General features: G+C 37.0%; 1 protein-coding gene and 1 long non-coding RNA gene across 4 annotated transcripts; both read left to right on the top strand.

Moving 5' to 3' along the window:
- Positions 1 to 5930: 5930 nt before the first annotated feature.
- On the top strand, positions 5931 to 8930 carry LOC122530044 (cytochrome B5-like protein). Of its 2 annotated transcripts, none has more exons than XM_043656674.1 (2): positions 5931 to 6066; positions 7015 to 8930. In XM_043656674.1, exons 1-2 carry the CDS (start codon positions 6038 to 6040, stop codon positions 7508 to 7510), a joined length of 525 nt encoding a protein of 174 aa, XP_043512609.1. In that variant the 5' UTR covers positions 5931 to 6037; the 3' UTR covers positions 7511 to 8930. The 2 variants fall into 2 exon arrangements, with proteins under 2 accessions (XP_043512609.1, XP_043512610.1); XM_043656675.1 differs by lacking the exon at positions 5931 to 6066 and adding an exon at positions 6077 to 6146.
- A 1314-nt stretch (positions 8931 to 10244) lies between these two features.
- On the top strand, positions 10245 to 11572 carry LOC122530047. Of its 2 annotated transcripts, XR_006306903.1 has the most exons (3): positions 10245 to 10629; positions 10783 to 10869; positions 11512 to 11572. It is a non-coding gene; the product is annotated as an uncharacterized LOC122530047 (long non-coding RNA). The 2 variants fall into 2 exon arrangements; XR_006306902.1 differs by lacking the exon at positions 11512 to 11572 and having other exon boundaries at positions 10783 to 11335.
- Positions 11573 to 19500: the final 7928 nt, after the last annotated feature.

Genomic DNA, 19500 nt, shown 5'->3' with positions numbered 1-19500 from the left:
GGCAAAGGGAATATCGCAAACGGGAACGGATGTACCGTGCCGTGATGTGGCGTCTCGACGCTCCGGCATCGGTGGGCCACCTCGAAGGACGCTTCCTCCTCGATCGTTGTTGCTCACCACCGTTTCACACCGGTCTCCAACTCCACTCGTTCACCACGGCCTCCTTCCTCCTTTTCGATCGTTCGAAATACCTCCTCGTCCGTTCTCGTCCCGTTCGCCGTACGACAGAGTCCGCGTTCCACCGACTCGTTCGTTCGTCGCGACGTGAAACTGCCCTCTATTTCCCCCCTTGCCGATTACTCTTTCACGCGTCCTCCGCTTCCGGTTTTCGCCGCGTGCCGTCCCGCGATACAGAGGCTCGTTCCACGCTCGACGAGAGGCTCCGGTTTTGCTCCGGTGCTTTTTCTTTTCTTTTTTCCTCCCCCTTTGCGTCGTCGACGTACACGCACCTTGGATACGGAGACGTGCGTCAGGGTGGTGGCATGATTGCGACTATCCACCTCGTCGTGCGTCGCCGTCGGCGCTGCCCTCGACGCCGTGCGACGCCGGCGTCGTGGCGCCTCGACTCGGCCGTTCGCCGTGGCACACATGCGCTGCTCGATACCGATGGCCGCGATTCGTCGCTTCACGCGCCGTCTTTCCCTCGAGCGCGATTTTCCTCCAGCAGTTTCTCTCCCGAATTTCTCTCGCGTCATTTTCTCTCGAATTCTCTCACCTTCTCTTATTGTTTCTAGTCGATCGAACTGCGGTCGCATCGGTGTTTCTTCGACTTTCTTTGATTCGTCGATGTCTGTGGACACGAACGAGCAGAAACGAGGGATTTCTTTTACTGTCTTTAAACTGTAGATTTTGTCATATTCCAAAATTTATATTCCATGTTCTTGTGGCCCACAGTGTCTGTAATTTTGTAATTTTATACCTGATATTTTATTGTCGTGTAATATTGTGTCGTTTTATTTCATAGTTTGTAGTTTTATAGTTTATAGTTTACAGTTTACAGTTTACAGTTTACAGTTTACAGTTTACAGTTTACAGTTTATAGTTTACAGTTTACAGTTTATAGTTTATAGTTTATAGTTTATAGTTTATAGTTTATAGTTTATAGTTTATAGTTTATAGTTTATAGTTTTATAACAAACTGTATTTTTGATTCATATTATATGATTTTGCAATTTATAATTTGTAGTTTGCAAATCACTGTGTATAATTGTCTCATAATTCTTAACATTAGAACCACGAAAACGGTCAAAATGGTCAATTTATAATTTTCCTTCGAAATTTTGTAGACGTAAAACAATATACTTTTAGAGATTTCAATTTCACTGTGTCACAAAGTTTTCCTTCTTCTTTTCTTTAATTTAATTTTACGCGTTAATCGTTGGACAGTTCCAGTGTTAAATATAAATACCAGTACTTTCAAATAAAATTCCCGACATTTATTTCGTCAATTCGTCTGCGATGTACACTTTGAAATGACCAAAATCTTCCGTTCGAATGCCTAAATAAACTAAAATAACCGAAATGAAATATCTAAATAAACTAGATACGCGCGATGGTTTCATTGTGATTAAATTTTAAATTAAAATCGTTCCGCAAGTTTATTACTTAAATGAAGCTGGTCACACAGTCTTGCAACCTAACCTTTACTAATCTAAATTCCTGCCGTTTATCCAGACGTACCCCACGAAATATCACAACGTAGAAAGCATGATTTCATCCGAGTTCAAACACCATTCTCGAAATTGAGGCCGTTCCGAACTTTTGCAATTGAACTTGTCGCGTTGCGAAATGTAAATTATTTCGAAGGCGTTTTAAATTAAACACGCGACGAGCTTTCCAGGACGTTGCAGACTTCCGCGAAGAGTGATATATACACGTGTGTATATTATATATAGATGCGAACGTGATCGAATCGAAATTTCAGGCTCGAAACTTCTCTTAGATCTCGCGCTCGAATGTGTACGCGTGTATATATAAACAGGAATATGGAATGAGAGAGAGAGAGAGACGGTGGAACACATTTGCATGCACGTCGAGCCAGCGTATGTAGTACGTATTTCGTATGTAGTGTAGAATATGTGCGCACTGGATGGAAAATCGAGGTGTGGCAGCGTTTGCTGGAAAATCGAAGGCGGCTACTTCTGTAATACGCTTCGTAAAATTCAATAGATTCTACTGTGCGACAAGGGAAACGGGTCATCCGTGACTCGGCCGTACCCTCTCGTGTAATAATACAGCCAGACAAATGTGTCCGAATATTTCTTCCACGTGATCGGGCAATTTAAATATTACATAAATACTCTTGAAATCTCGGTCACGTGGACGACTCGTCTACCTTATCCCTTTTATTTTACGATAACAATTCTTTCATCGCGAACAATTCGGGAAAATTTTCGCTTAAGTTACAAGCTTAAATTTGGGTAACGACGCTGGTGATTTCGATCTTTGAACAAGCATTTTTTTTTTTACGAATGAATTGTGACTGTCGTTTTTTAATTAAGAGGTTCGAAAGTGGTGTCGTTGTTAAATATTCGTTGTTGAATGTAAATCTTGCCGTCTGCTGGCAAGATGTCAGCACGAAACGACTGGTAACATCCTCTGTATCGACGGACAGTTAAATATCGACGTTGAGTACAAGTGTAATTGCAGATGATGTACAGGCATCGACCATGTAGACCTGTGGGAAACTCTTTGGAATTTCAAGCCGCGTGTTCTACAATATCGATCGCGCGAGGAAATTTGAGATTTTATCGTGCCCTCTGCTGAAATTGTGTAAAGTTGGCAGAGAAGATGGTATCTGTAGTCTTTAAACAAATTCTAAACAAGTTATTACAAAGCGTCTATCTATATCTTATAATCGTAAACAAAATATAGAATTCTATGCTTGAAATTGATTTAAATAATGATTTAATAAATCTTACAATTGGCCAAACTCGCGATCGCAGCCAATTAGCTCGTATTATTTCCTGCATAATTCGTAATTGTATCAAATAGTGGTGCAATTAGTAATTATATATTAAATAACAACGATTGTCCAGGTCATCATGTTCAAGTTGCTGCACTTGCGTGTAATATATTTGCAATCTTTGCCAAAATCAATGTTGAAACTGAAAACTGAAACTTAAAAATTGAAAATTAAAAATTCACGGTAAGATTGATTGTAAGACTTGCAACTAAAGACGCGACACGAGGCTAACACTTAAAATTAAGTCTCGCAACTGGAGACGCGATTTAAAACTAAGACTTAAACATTAGGACACAACTATAGACGCTAAGACATAAAATTATATTTAAAACTAAAGTTTACAACTTGATATTAAAATTTAAAATTAAAACCAACTCACACCCTGCTTCGTTCGTCGATAAAGTTTAAAATTAACTTAATCCATAAGATCCGAAATAAAAACCAAAACGCACATGTCCCATGAAGCGCTTGATCACTGAATAATAATGTTCGAACAATTAAATTAATTAATTTAAAAACATTGACAATAGCTATTTTTGTTTAATAAATTTTAATTAAACTTGTAAACATCACAGAAGAGAATTAATCGTTCAATTGTTGTAAATAAATTATTAGAAATGTTAGATAACGTTTTAAACAATTAGAATGTTTCAGAAATATTATTTAAAAATTCACTCCGAAAGTTTGGTCGATGTACGCGACGAAGGTTTAACTGGTAATGAACTCTTGTCTCCGTATCGGTCGAGATTAATCCAATCTTTCGGTCGTTAATGAGGCGGAACAGTTAATTAAAATTTCATAGAAATGTATTGGTGACTCGATTGCTACAATTAATTAATTAGAAATTTTAAATGATATTTAGAAACGTTATAGGGAAGAATGAATTGTTATAAATAAATATTTGAAATATTGGATAATGTAAAAGATGAGAATGTTCAGAAATATTATTTAAAAATTCAATTTGTAAGTTTAATCGACGTGTACTCGACGAAGGTTGAATTCATTATCTCGGTTGAGGTCTTGGCCTCAATACTATTCAGAGTCATTCCGTCCTTCAAGTATCCGTCAGTGATTCGAAACAGATGATAGTCCTTGTTCATAATTCGAAAAACGGTTCTTCCATTACAACAATTAATAATTTAATAACGAAGAAATTATTAGAAATTGTTAGATAATGTTTAAACAGTCAGAAATATTATATAAAAATTCAATTTGTAAGTTCAATCGATATATCCTCACAGAGGTTCAATTTATACTGAGTCTTGTGTCGTTCAAGGTCAACCTGGATTTTTCGATCCTGCGTCTTCCTCAATACTTCGAAAAATGACTTTTTTTTTATTATAACGATCAATAATTTAATAATTTTAGATTTTTTACTGCAAATTTATACTGTTACCGATTTATTACAATGATAAATATTATTTCTTTTACAGCAAACTTACATTAGTTTCTTGCTTTACCTTGTGTTAACATATTGTTATGTACGAATCATTAAAACTAATTAATAATATTCTGGCATACCAGAGAATTCAATTAATAATGTAACTGATATGAACGAATTGAAATTATTAACCAACGTTTGGAATTAATATGGAAACTAATTAAATTACAAATAAATCATTCATCGTTGCCCAATAACGTTTAATAATATTATGGGAATGTATTAACGATTTCATTGTTATAAATAATTTATTGACTACTTGGCTATATTATTGACTTAATTCTCAGAAATAAATAATTAGAAACATTCGATAACATTTGGAGAAATAGAATATTCAGAAATTATTTGTAAAAATTCAATTTACGAATTTCATCGATGTTTATGCGACGAGGATTCGATTGACAATGAATTCTGGTCTCGGCATCTCTCGAAATCAACTTGAAAAAATGATTTTTCCATTATAAGGATTAATAATTTAACAATTCTTATATTTTATTTCTCGTAAATTTACATATACAGCTATTGATTTATTATAGTAACGAATATCATAATTTACGTATGAAAGACTAAAAAATTTTATTACAAGCATATAATTTAATCATAAAATAGTTAAGAAGGAGACATTCATCAGATGGCCTTCATTTATCAATATATTTTACACCTTAGCAACTTCCTCCTTCTGCTATCGTATAACAGATAACTTGTCAGATTACACATAATCATTGACGTAACTAAATATAAATCAGATTTTCCTCACTACAAAATAAATAAATAAATAACAATTCATCATATAATATATGAATCTTCTGAGAATTGCGAAATTTCATGTGTGCCCTTATATAATAGAGTACAATTTCTTCATACTAACAAGAAGTGATAATATCAAAATAAATTCATTCTTATATAAAAGCACAGAGTGTTTTGATATTTAAAATATCAATATTATAAATTTTTATAAGTATTTATGTTGCATTTTATCTTATCGTCGTTAATGTTACAATTGGCAATAGCAGTGTTCTTCATGTCGATTATACTGACGAGATATCTTTCCACAATGATGAAATATTAAACGTATTATTATTTTAATAAGTAAGTTATCGGCCAAATTTTTAAAATAATTCGCCTTCTCCTGATAAATTTCTGACGAAATAATTTTCAAAGATGACACACCGAACTGCAACCTTTTTCAAATTCTCTTCTTAAAGCAACCAAACTCTTGGCTTCGTTTTAAATTCTTCTTCAGTTTCTGCGCAATCTACTAATTCCTAGAAATCGTTCTGTTTCCGTAGAATTTTGACGAAATAATTTTCCGAAACGGAACGCTGTCTCTCGAGGTTGTCGATTTCATCCGGTGATTCGAAACTTTCGAAATACCGACAAAAATTGGAAGAAAAACGGATCAGAAACAGCGTTGAAACAGTGTTTAATCAATCATTTATCGGGAACATGGACGCGCGACGCCACTGGATAGGTAACGTAATGTTCAGTCAGGGAACAACCGGCTCGTATGCATCGGGTTTCAACCGGTAATAGAATTATTTTCCCTTGCCCTCGGGAATTGATTTCTAGACGCTGTTCAGTATTGCGTGCAATGTCCAATCGGTGAGAACTCGTGCAGATACTCGAAGAAAATGGAGGACGATCAGCGGATTGAACGAAAGTAATCATCGTTATCGATTATTCGATTGACAGTAAATTAATCAACGATCGAGTTTTCTTAGTAGATCTCACCGCCAAACAGTGAATCCAAGTGTTTCGTTTAGTTTTCGCCATGGAAAGAGTTTCGCTCATTCGACAAATTAAATCGAAAGTACGATAGTGTTTTTCACTGTACGTGCGATACAAAATACTAAATGAAAATTGCACAGAAGCAGAGAAAACGAAGGGTGAATTTTATGTTTTTTTTTTTTTTTAAACGACAAGATTTTGTTTTAATTTCGCAGCATTTGAATCGATTAACGTGATTGTTGGAAGAAGTCTTTCCTTTATTTCTATCTATTGTAAGGCATCTCTCTTCTTTCTCAAAGGATATTTTTCTTTTTTTTTTTCGAAAATCGAAGTAAAATTTTTGCACGTTACAAATTAATCGTCATATCATCTTCTTTATTTTTCTTCCACACCATCTCCATCTGCAACCGTACTATCTTCTTTTTCTGCGAATTCATGAGAAAGCAAACTTGATAACCTCTAACTTTATTGATATTTTTTAAATGGATTTTTCGTGGATTTTACAAATTTTTTTTTTCCTCCACCGTTGGATTCTGCCAAGCGTTGATCGTAGCAAAATCTCGCGTTTTCACAGAAATCTTTCCTCTCGACCTTCAAATTATTCGGACGAGAAATTCTTCAAGTTGCGAAGTATCTGTCGCAATCGCGGAAAAAAGAAATTGTGAAATCCAGTCTGTCGAATCTGTCACGAGACGAAATTCCCCCGTCTTTCATCACAAGCTACGAACTACGTCTGCACAAATCGCGATGATTGTGTATATCAATGCTCAGTTCCGTCGCGAGGTTACAAAAAATAAATCGCATCGACCGACGAACGTTACAATACGCCAGTCATCTCGAACACGATGCAGCGTAACCCGTCGATCGTGTTTCCTTGCAGAAACAGCGAGACTGCGATCAAAACGATGAGCCTGCTCGGCTTGACCTTCCGATCGCTGGCCATCGGCGACAGCGAGCCACGACCGGACGATTTCCTCGACTTGGAGAACCGAGACAGCGACGAGCCTTCCAAACAGTCGAGAAGAAACGCGAAACAAGCGTCGAGGGAAGACGCGAGATCGTCCAACAAATCCAGGGACGAAATAAAACGGCTGAGGGTGATCAACTTGGACGAAGTGGCGTGGCACGACACCATCGACAGTTGTTGGGTCGTGATCCACGATTTCGTCTACGATTGCACGGAATTGTTGAAGAATCATCCTGGAGGGTACGACGTGATCCTCGAGTACGCTGGCAGAGACGCGACTTTGGCCTTCATTGGCACTGGACACTCTTCCTCGGCGAGGGAGAGCTTGGAGAAGTACCTGATCGGCGAGCTTCCCTTCGAGGAAAGAATCTTCCGCGTCCCAAACGGCATCAAACTGGTTGGATCGTAGCTCCGAATTATTCGCAAACGTTCGACCAGGATCTCGCGGATGTTGCTGAAGAATCTTCGATCTTCGAATTTCGAAACGATCGAGGAACGAATCTTTCACATCTTGGTTCGCCAACATGACAGACGGTGGTTTTGGAAAAAAACGAAACCCGACTAGATGTGAATTTTGTCTTACGGATTGTGAGAGTTTTTTTTTGGAATTTTCAACTATTGTACGATCAGACAGCTCGAGATGTTTTTCGTTTTGTCCGTGTTTACTATTTACCCTTTTATGCATCGCGCGAGTAAATGTGTATGTTGCGCGTGAGTGTGTTCAGCTCTTTATCACACGGCGATAGAACGTTGAATGTTTATGGAATTTGTTTTTCCTAGATTGATGAGAGAACGTAACGCGTTTGCTTGACACAGATTACCATTTTTGTGCAGTCAAAAGTAGCTGTTTATTATTCGAAATTAATATCTCAAATTAATATCTCATCGAACAATCCAGAAAACTTGTCAAATATAGCGAATTTATTTTTCATATTGTAAGATTTAAAAATTACACTTCTTATAATTTGAAACATCGTAGATATTAACATTGTTAGACCAAGTTATTAGTATTAAGCTATTAACTAAATTATTTAATTAACTAAACTATTAACTAAATTATTTAATTAAGTTAAACTAGTATAATGACTAAACTACTAGAGAAACTACTTCAAGAAACGTTTCTTCCAAATATTTCTCTCATATTCTTCGTTTAATATTAATTTGTTTTCAATATCAACTTTGGAGGACTTTTTTACTATCGTATAGAATATAATATGCGGAGAGTTAAACTGTCTTCAAACACGTGCCAGTAATAAAATAAAATAGAAATTCGCCCAGTGCTCTTTCTTGATTTTATATTTTCCCCCTGTCGACCAAATAATTTCGAATTGATTTGTGTACGTGTATTATTTATTCGAATAGGATCAAGTAGAAACGGTGCGCACCAATCAGACAAATATCGATTTTCTTCTCTCTGTTTGCTTTCTTTTCTTTTTCATCTTTTTAAAACAAAACAAAAATATTGCTATCGTAGAAATTGAACGATAACTACTACACGAGTCAGAGAAATATTCAACGTGTCGTCGAGTGCGATCTGATAATGTGAAAATATATAAACATAATATAACGACTCGTTAACATAAAAATACACGAACATGAATTTTCTCGAGAGGAAGTTCTATGAAAATACGAAAGCAAAAGGGGAAACCTGTTAGATGCGAATTGACCAAGTTTTGCTATAATCAAAAACATTAATTAACGAGGAATATTTTTTAATGTCTTTCAATATTTTTTTAAATCTCGAAGAGAGTGGAAAGTACGTAGCCTCGAAATTAACTAGAAGAGTAACTTCAATAATTAATTGGCAACAATTTCCCTGTATAATTTTCATGAAAATATCTTCTTCTCAAACTCCTTTTTCTTGCAATTTTCACAGAAATATGTTCTTCTGAAAAATTTCTTTCTCATGCAATAAATAAATCTCTCGTTACTATTCCACGTGCAGAGAAATAATGAAATCCCTAGATGCGAGTTACGTGTGGAACAATCCCAACTCCCTTGAAGGAAGATTTATTAAGCTCAAATGCAACTTACACAGTTCTCATTAAGTTACGGATCACTCTAACGACTTACTTAAATTACTAAAAATTAATTGCAACTTGTTCGACAATTTAATTCTGTTTAACAATATTTCATTTATTTTATATTTTTCGAAATATAATAAAGTACATTTTATATATTACAAAATATAATAAAGCACATTTTATATATTACAGAATATATAAAATGTACTATATTTTAATTTTGCACTTCACGCGAGACTGTCTGAAGTATGAAATGAAATTAAGAGTGTTAAATATTGTTTCGAATTTGGGAGACTCCGAGATAAACGAACTGAAAATTCCAAAATTATGTAAACCGACTTTAGATCGTTGGCATCAAACGAGGCCGAAGGGTTAATTATCAATGTTATTTAACGTTTATCTTTTTTTATACATTGAGACACAGTTCACGAGTGTTATCGAGTGTCATTTATCGCGGCGGCACGCAAAGGTACGCGTGCGAGATCGATAAATCAAGTTTTCAGAGCATACCGTTCCCAATTGGAGCCGGCCGTGTACTCACGGAAGCCGTGTCCGGGTTATTGTAAGAGGTGTTTCATTCTTTAATTAGACAGCGTGAAATTAGATACGTACGGTGTGTCTGCGGCCGCGGGACCTAGGCATTTAAGTCACGCCTTCGTGATCATTTTACATCGTTCCATCCAGACGCTCGACTTCTTCGTATCCGTTTCACCGCGTTTTGCTTCTCCGAGCCTTTTCCTTTCGCACGAGCCAAAGGCGTTACACTTATCGCGATCGTGCCGTTTCCATGCAAGAAATACACGCGAGTAACGTTCGTGTCGTAATATTCATGCAGTTATGCGAATATTACGTTTATTCGAATGAAATTTCAGATGGCATCTGATTAAACGTAACGAACTCTCGTAGTTTGAAGTATCAAACGTTTTCATATTTCATGAAATAGTTTATTGAAACGTTATTGTTGAGAAATTCATTTGTATAGTGATGCGAGCGTCATCATCCATTAATATGCAGCGGAATAAGCGTTATGTGTAACATGGACGGACGCTCCACGTTTCTCCAGTGTGCTTTGACGAATATATAAATAATATAATTGCTGATATATTGTCTGTAGTTTAACATAAATATATATTGTGAATAATATTTATTTATTCTTCATGGTAGCAGAAAAGTGGTTCTATTAATCGGTCTACCAGTGTATAACTTCTTCTCTGGAAGCAACCAGTCTCTCGTAGACGTTCGTGTATTCTTTGAAATGTTTTCTTATTTGGCCTACGCCGATTGGGAAAATATTCCGAGTATAAAAACATCTTGCTTTACTTGCATTACACATTACACGAGCATCAGATGGATATCTGTCATTTCTAAATTAGAATAACGCTCCATTATCACTTCAAACACGATCTTATACGACATGTATTACGATTATTAGTAAGAACTGAACTGATTTAGAGACTATTGCGAAATTTGCTGAATCTTCAAATAGCCACATGAAAGATATCAAGTAAGTATTATTTGTAAAACAGTGCGATTTTTTAATTACGAACTATTGCGGTCTATGGGAAGAGAGTTTGCACTGTTTATAAAATTCATTATATCTTATAAACGAAGACCGATAGGACATATATTTATATAATTTTTTTTGCACTATTTTTAGGTGTACAATCAGCTCCCGAAGTGAGTCCCACAAGGTTACGAAATACCCTGTATAGTGCCATCAATAATAAGCAGTTGGAATACATAGGTGAGTTGGATACTGCATATGAAATAATAAAGAAGTTTGATAGAATGTACTTAGAGGAGTCGACAGCAGATAGTATGTAGAAATAATGTTGAAGCAGTCAAGTTAAAAAATTACACAGACGTGACGATCTCTTTTGACGAGTTTGAAGAAGCAGCGAATGATCTAAAAGCTGCACGAGCAAAATTGACTGAAAATGAAAAACTAAATTATATGCTAAAAGCCCTATCAGGCCCTCGTACAGTTATATTGGCGATCTAGTTGATGCTCTTCCTGAATGAGAAAGAACAATAGAATCTGTAGAAGCAAAAAAGGAAGAAGAAAAGAGAGATGAAATACAAGCTAATTCAAATGCGTTTGTAATAGTAGGATCTTCAACTGAAGGTAATAGGCAACCAGTCATTTGTTATAATTGTGGTAAAACAGAACATCTACAAAGAGAATGTCGCTCAACAGTAGTAGAAAATATCAAAATAGACGAGGTCGTGATATATTTTCATGAAATAGTTTATTGAAACGTTATTGTTGAGAAATTCGTTTGTATATTAATGTGAGCGTTGCCATCTATTAATATGCAGCGGAATAAGCGTTTGTGGATATCGTGATCGATGATCGGCGGACGATGATCTTTTGTTTTTTTAACAGATGAATAACGTATGTGTAACATGGACGGATGCTCCACGTGTTTCTTCAGTGTGCTTCGACGAATATATAAATAATATATTGTCTGTAGTTTAACATAAATATATTTTGTGAATAATACTTATTTATTCTTCAGTTATATTTACATTGTTGTATTTGTAACGACCTATAGTCCCTCGAACGTCGAAGTCTAGCAATTTTCGATGTTAAGCAAACAAGAGTGCGGAACACCGCTAGGATGGGTGACCGCCCAGCCTAACTAGTAATTATAACAAGCGTTTGGGTTAGGTTTGGGGTATAAGGGGCCATCAGCCCCCACTGATGAGCCTAGGCAGCGATTCTGAGACAAAACGCACAACCTTTCCTCACCAATTTCCTTTTACCAATCCTTACATCTTCTCTCCATCCTCGTACCAATTGTAAATAGAATGTAAATATATAAATACCATAGCAACTTTCAAGCCCTTCATATTAATTTCATTTGTTCTTGAAATAATCCCGCATATAATTACAAATAGTTAAAATTGTTAAATAACGAGCTATGGAGTTTAATTCTTACAAATAAATCATTAAAAATTCCAAATAACATTTGGATATTAAGTTAATTTAATTGTTGCAAATAAAGTATTAATAGTAATACTAGACAATGCACAAAGAAATAGAAATTTTATCAAAATTCCGGTTTCTCTCGTCAACGTGTACACGCTGAAGGGTTCAACCAGTAACAAACGAATGAATTTTTAGACTTTTATTTATATTTTCACTGATTTATTTAGTTACAATAGCAACTATTCCTCTATGTGATATTATTGTACGTATAATAGACTCTTCTTTATAATCTAATTTTATAGAATCATTGATTATCTCGTGCCATTTGTCCTTCAAACTTCTCTCTGTTTCACCGATTCGCCAATCGACACGAGGAACAAAAACAGTGTAAATATAAAAATAAAGGACTACTCTCGGCCTCTGATTTTCAAACATTCTTCTTCTTGGCCGCCGTGCGTGCCAATTAGCTGCAAATTTATACGAGCGGCTAATTTATTTCCGCTAAACGCGGGGTGCATGAAACAGGGACAACAGGGAAATAAACGATACGCGTTACATCGGTACATTATATTTCTTGGTCCTCTAAACATTCATTAATATACACAACATACAATACGACATAGCGGTTCAGCTTTTGTTTTTTTTTTTTCATTTTTTTTTCCTTTTTTTTTTTTTTTTTAGTTCCTCGTTCGAACTAAAGTCGCGGTACCGACAGAATGTTATGATATCAAGTTTCTCGTTACTCACGAACGTTGCGCTTTCTTTCCCCTCCGCCAGCATTTTTCCACCATCGAGTATCGATCATGTGTCATTTCGTGCACGACGGCAGGAGATAGATCAACATTCACGAAAATTAGTAGGAGATATACACACCACGATGAGAAAAATATTTCTATATCGGAATATAATGCGTCTACTAGATACCATCGTAGATTCTGTTCTCTCTTTTCTTTCCTTTTTTTTTTTTTTTTCTCTTCTTCTTCGTTTCGTCGCTTACTTCTAATTTACAACGCTACGTCTTTCATCTCGCGCTCTCTGTATGGAAACACCTGTCCATCGAAACAGCTGTCCATTTTTTTCGCTTTTTTTGGCTCGTATTCCCGTCGAACCATCTCTCTCGCTTCGTCTTCGCTTGCGGTTTATTGATTAAATTGGAAACACTGTTACAACGGAACGGCACGTCTAGAACCGTGCGCCATTTTACGAGGTTGGTGTGTGCGAGCTACCGCGGTTTCTACAAGTAAAATTTTATCTGCGTTTTGTTTCCTCGAAGCATTGCACGTTCGACGAAAATAATTTTTTACCATTTTTTACCATTGTAAAAATTGCCAGTTTTGGAACTTGATGTTTCTTGAAACGGTGCAATTTCTTTTTTCTCTCATTCCCAAACGTTTCAATATCACTAAGTTCAAATTTTTTGTCTTTGCAATATAATTACATTCGTAACTGACAAAATTAATATTGACTTTTGCGATTTTATATATCATAAATATAGTAAAATAGAGTAAAAGAATAAAGCCTTCGGTTTTCTTCAGGTACCAAGTTCATATCCTGTCGATACTAAGGTTTTGACTTCTTTGTTATAATAACAAACCTACACAAATGTGTTTCCCCTTCTTAATATAATCAACAATTGTAATCAACGTCGATTGTAAATTTAAAACTTCGGAGAAACGACATACGTATCACGTACACCAACCAAATTCAAGATTAAAAATTGTTTCGCCAATTGTTTTAGCTCTACTTTAAAAGAATCGTAAACAACTTTTCATCTGTTCGTGCAACATTCACCTTCGAGACGAATAAACAAGATAATTAATTTATTACACGTTATTCACCGACAAGCGAAGCTTCACGTATCATCCCCTCTCGGCAAATTGACAAAACGATTCCATACACACATGCACACACACGATATGACGCGAGCTTTCTCGTTCGAACGATGGTTGAATCACGCAAAATTGACACGAATGAATCTCGTGCTAGAGAACCTATGCATTTTAGAAGTTTCGCGCTCTTTGGCAGTCCTGGGTTCCATTTCCCCCCTCTCACTCCCGGCGGTTAATAACTATACCGGAAGCGACGATGCCCCGAGAAATAAATCCCGTTCGACGCATCATTGTTACATTTATTATTCCTTCCTTTACATTTATTATCTTCTTATCGCGTGAACGATAGACTGTGTGCGCTTAGACGTACATGTATCATCGGAAGTGGTGAGTCTCCTTCGCTGTCGACATTAACTCTGCTACGATCTTCGAATTTCTTCGTTTCTTTCCAAGTGTGGCAAAGGTTCTCGATCTCAAAAGTATGAAAGATTTGGACTTTAACTATCACGTGCGAAATTTCAATTTTGTTCGTTTCGCTGATTACTGAAATATAAAGTAATTGTAACTAAGGTATTTTCCACGATAGCTTTCGTGCGAATTTCAAGGATTCTTTCAAACTCAATCCTTAATCTTGCGTAATTAATTTTATCAATAAATTTCAGACTTAATTTTTAATCTAAACGTAATTAATTTCACCTATATTTTTAAAAACAGTGATTTTTAAATGAAAAATAACTCCTCGGTCTTTAATTTAAATTCACTTTCTCTATTATTATTTATATCGTTGTAGAGTTTCATTTTCAAGAATTTTAAGTGACATATTATCAAACAAATTAATTTATAATTCTTCCAAGATAAACAATTAATCGAGATACGACAGTGAACGAAAGAATACAGACGTCAGCAATTAACGATTAAAAAGCCTCTCGACAACTGGATTTCAACTACAGATTTGCCAGAGAACGATCCAAAGAACGTAGCAGAATTAATTATACCATTCGAAGCGATTGTTCTCGGTACGCTTGTTATCGAGTGCCTCGCCAGCTGCGCGCCTCTGTTTAGTCTTAGGCGAGTGCCGGAAGTCAGGGCTCTTCCGTGTTTTTATCGGAGGAGGCAACTCGAAAGTGGATGATACTGTTTTCACGGTCGCTGCGGAACGCTCTCGGCAGCGCGCAGGAGAGTCACGCGCGTGAAATTCGACGAGGTTAATGTTCAGCTAACATTAGATCGTTTGAACAGGAGAAGCACCACGAATTACTAAGTCTACGCTGACTGCATTATTTTCTTTTTTTTTTTTTTCTTTTCTCTCCCTTCGTCGCACTAAGGACGCGAACGCGTGTTCCTTCGATTCGCTAGGAAATCGAAGAGGAGTTCGATTTGCTAGAAAATCCAAAGAGAATTCGTTTGATTCGCTGGAAAAGAGAGAGAGAGAGAGAGAATTCCTCCGACTCTCTGGAAAATCGAACGCAAACTCGTCGATTCCTCGAGCGACCTGTACGGACGCGATAAATCCAAACGTTCATCCGCGTCCGTTTAACACATTGCGCTGGCAACTGGTTGCGCGGACCATAACGAGTGACCGAACCCGTATACAATCATTCGTTGCTCTCTTTCTCTTTTGAACTCGTCGGTACGATATCACTGGATAGAAATGATCAAGAAGCAATGAACTTGTCGTTTGTTTTACCTAAATGTACTTAAAAACCGAGAAAATGTTGCAATTTGGGACAAAAAATTTAGGACAACAGCGCAAGAGGTTAACGGCATCGGTGATTTGACGAAACGACGTTGAATCTCGTTTTCGTCGTATATATCGATTCCACCGAAATACGAAACGGTTCACGATTTTCGGAACTTGTCCCGATTAGGGGGATGAATAATTAATTGCCCGAGTGCCGGCGACGCCTCGTTATTTCTGAAATAACTACGATCGATTGGATACACAGCGTGGATCACTGGAGAGATTTCGTGGTATAATTCGCAGCGATCGCGCGGCACACATCGATCCGTCTCGAAAAGTCAGAGTTCATCATGCGCCCGTAGGAGTGTCATAACATCGACTACACGTGTACGTGTACGAATACGAATCGTTTATCAACTGAGATATTCTTCTCCTAAAACGAATTGATGATGTGTTATCGATCCCGAGCGAGGAAGCTGTTGAACATCGTTTGCGAGTAATTCGTCGTTTGAGTAGAAAAAGGATTAACAGGTGTGTGTTCAATCCGCTTAACGCGCAGGTCCTTCCCTTTGCAGGTGGCTTTCCAATTTTATTAAATTTCTTTCCAATGAGAAGTTATTGGTTTGGTGGTGGTCGAGCTAAAATAATTATGAAAGTCTTGTACAAAGTACACGTGGCTGATAAGAAATGGAAACAACGCGCGAATCTTTCTCTGGGTATTTAAATTGTAATTAGACTGCGGGTGTTTGTATATTTTGACCTAAAGGAACACAGGAAATTAAAAGTGGAAATCTGTCAAACAGCAATATAATATTTATCATATTATAAATATTATGTACATAAACACCAATATAATATTTATCATATTATAAATATTATGTACTTTGCAAATATATTTTGTATATATATTCTTGCATAAACACTCAAGCAGTCTAATTATAACGTTAACACGATAAAAGCGAATAAAGAACGAAATGATGACTACCAAAAAATAGACGTATCTATCAAGCATGTCCACACGTCTATTTATATCAATACGATAAAAGCGAGTAAAGAATCAAATGATGACTACCAAACGATAGACGTACCTATCAACCATGTTCGCATATCTACTCGTATCAAGAACACACGCGTTAAGCGATTGACAATCATTTAAGTATAACTAGACAGAAACAGATTCGCCGCGAGAAAAGAATCACGATCAGTGATCACCTCTAAACTTGTGTCATCGTCCACAGAGATAAACCGCGAAGGTAAGCGCATTTTAGCCACTCGCTTTGAGTCTCGATACAGTAAAATACAGATTTTTGAAAGGTCGTTCGAAGTCGCTTTGCAACTCGCAAGTGTACACACGCTAAATACTCACGGGGCTATGGTATAATAATTATATACAGTAACGAGTAACATTTTACGTGTTCTTAACGTGATCGTCCAGTTCAATTATGCTTGCCACGAGATCCACGGAACGCTGTCGTCGAACTTTTCATCCCCTCTTTGCGCGACAATTTCACTTCACCGGACGTTTGCGCGAATTCGTAATTCTCTTAATGGCAGAATTTTGCTTCGTTTCAATACTAAATTGCGAGTGCTGCGTAAACATTCGCCGTCTATAATATCGTTCGAGTTGTGCAACAAGGTCCCGATAATCAATCGTACCATGGATCCTCGAACGAAACGTGAGTTAAGCAAAGGAGGACTGTCGCAAGTTCAAGGACGACGTCTCCGGAGGATCCGGGCGTGCTATTCTCACGAAATACATATTTACAATTACACTTACAATTACACGACCCGAAGCGGGACGTTTTTCGTTACGAATAACAGAGTGTGCACGCACTCGAAGGGGTGGGGGGGAGGGGGACTCTTAGAACTCTATTTTAATTACACCGAGTATGTCGGAACGATGTTGTTAACTACGGTAAAAGTAGACGTGTCGACGCGAATCAACGTCTAACATACACATGTTCACATCGCAACGCATACGCTCCCTTCTCTCTCGTTTCGTTCGCGCCGCAGCACACCGACTTTTAATTTTTACACGCTACTTTCTGCTTTGTGTGCCGTTTAGGACAAGCGTTAGATCTAGGTTCGTAGATCCCGAGATCCCCCGTCTAAGTTTCTAGCGACGTCGTTGATGCTTAATTGCAGAGAGATCTCTCCCTATCGTCTAATATACGGTGAGTCGACGTTCGGCTCGCCCAAGAACTTTACACGATTTTATTTGTTACAACTATTCACGCGGTGAGTGTGTCAAGATTACCGTCGGCGAGGGTGATTAGTCGAGGTGCAGCCCCTCGTTTCCTGCTTTCAACGAGGGTGTGACTCGCGTAGAAAAAATCCCTCTCGAGAGAGTCTTTAATTGAGTCGTTTAATTGATACCGTGACACTATCTGTATCGAGTGTACGTTCGATTGATGGACGCTGCGAGTACACAAAGAAACGAGTCATTCACTGGCTGTTTGGAAAAATAAAGCAAATACGAGTCGTTTAATTGATATTACGCGTTCTCGATCGATGGATGGGTTACGAGTTGTTTCGGAAAATTTACGAAAAAAGTGTGTGTGTGTGTGTGTGTGTGTGTGTGTGTGTGTGTAATAGTTGAAGTTGGGACGTGAGAAAACTCCAGAAAGTATCGACCACTCTCGTAACCTTTGACCTTTACGCCGCGTAAGTGAGTTTTCCAACTATTCTTCAGACGTGCTTCAACTTTAAATGAAAAAGAAAATTCTTTCATTTTCACGCCACCCACACCGTCGCTCAGAAATGTATTCTTTTACCCTTTGTAATTGTCACGTCGTACGACGGAGTTATCGTGACACAATTAAACTTGTAACTTTCAACCGATAAATACATTACTCATCGATACATAAATTAAATTCGTAATTCGCTGAATTTACATACAATGTTTCTAACTGTATTAATTCATCATTAATCAAATCAAAGTGCCGTCACTCACTCACGAGTCATTGTATGCGAATCGTTGTTAATATTCAACGATTAATGAGCAAAATTAAACATTAATGCAGACTGAAACGAAGAATCAAATCAAGAGTTGTTCGTAAGCTACGAAACGGCACAGAGATTATGAGTGGGATTTCGAGCTTCAGCGTGAAAATTCGTGTAACGCAGAGTGCAGTTGTCTCGTGGAAAGGAGCAACGTGACACGGTACAGAGCGCCAGAAAGCACCGTGACACATAACGTCTCTTTTCGTGTGACGTAAATGCATACGAATGATTGATTAAGTCGGCATCCCGTTACGATGATGAAGTTGCCAGTCTGCCATTACACGTGTTGCATGTAATTAACACTAGAACTACCAAGATGGTTAAAACGACCAATCTGTAATTTCAAAAATGTAAAACAACGAAATTATTATGAAAAATTTGAACGATCTTTCGTAAAATCTACTAAATAAAAAATTTGTTTCACACCGTCACATCACAAAGTTTTACTACTCCTTTCGCTTCGATGTCTTTGATAGAAATTTCTTGTCTCAATTTGTTTGTCGGCAATTCTAGTATCAAATTACACGTTACCCTCCACGAACAGACAATTTCGTCGTTCCGTGAAAAATTCAGTCGACGCGCGCTTTTGAATCTGACTCTTACATGTGTACAATTCACATCTGATGAAACGCTCGAATATTGTTGCAGGATCGTGACAACAAAACGCGAAACTAAGATCGTAGAAAGAACTTTAGCTTACAGCGGCGATTGCGTAACTACTGACGAGGTTCGAACAGAGACGCGTTAGATAATTATTAACCTTCTATGTTTTACGAATACATGTTTATGAGAGCTGTACAACAGAATAATTATTAACAGTTAGATAATTATTAACCTTCTATGTTTTACGAATACATGTTTATAAGAGCTGTACAACAGAACAGAAAAGACCAACACGTTTCTCCATTTTCTATGGAAATTTGTAATATT

Source organism: Frieseomelitta varia, unplaced genomic scaffold (genome assembly GCF_011392965.1).
Source record: "Frieseomelitta varia isolate USP_RPSP 00005682 unplaced genomic scaffold, Fvar_1.2 scaffold_323, whole genome shotgun sequence".
Taxonomy (NCBI): domain Eukaryota; kingdom Metazoa; phylum Arthropoda; class Insecta; order Hymenoptera; family Apidae; genus Frieseomelitta; species Frieseomelitta varia.
This window is presented reverse-complemented; position numbering and strand designations above follow the sequence as displayed.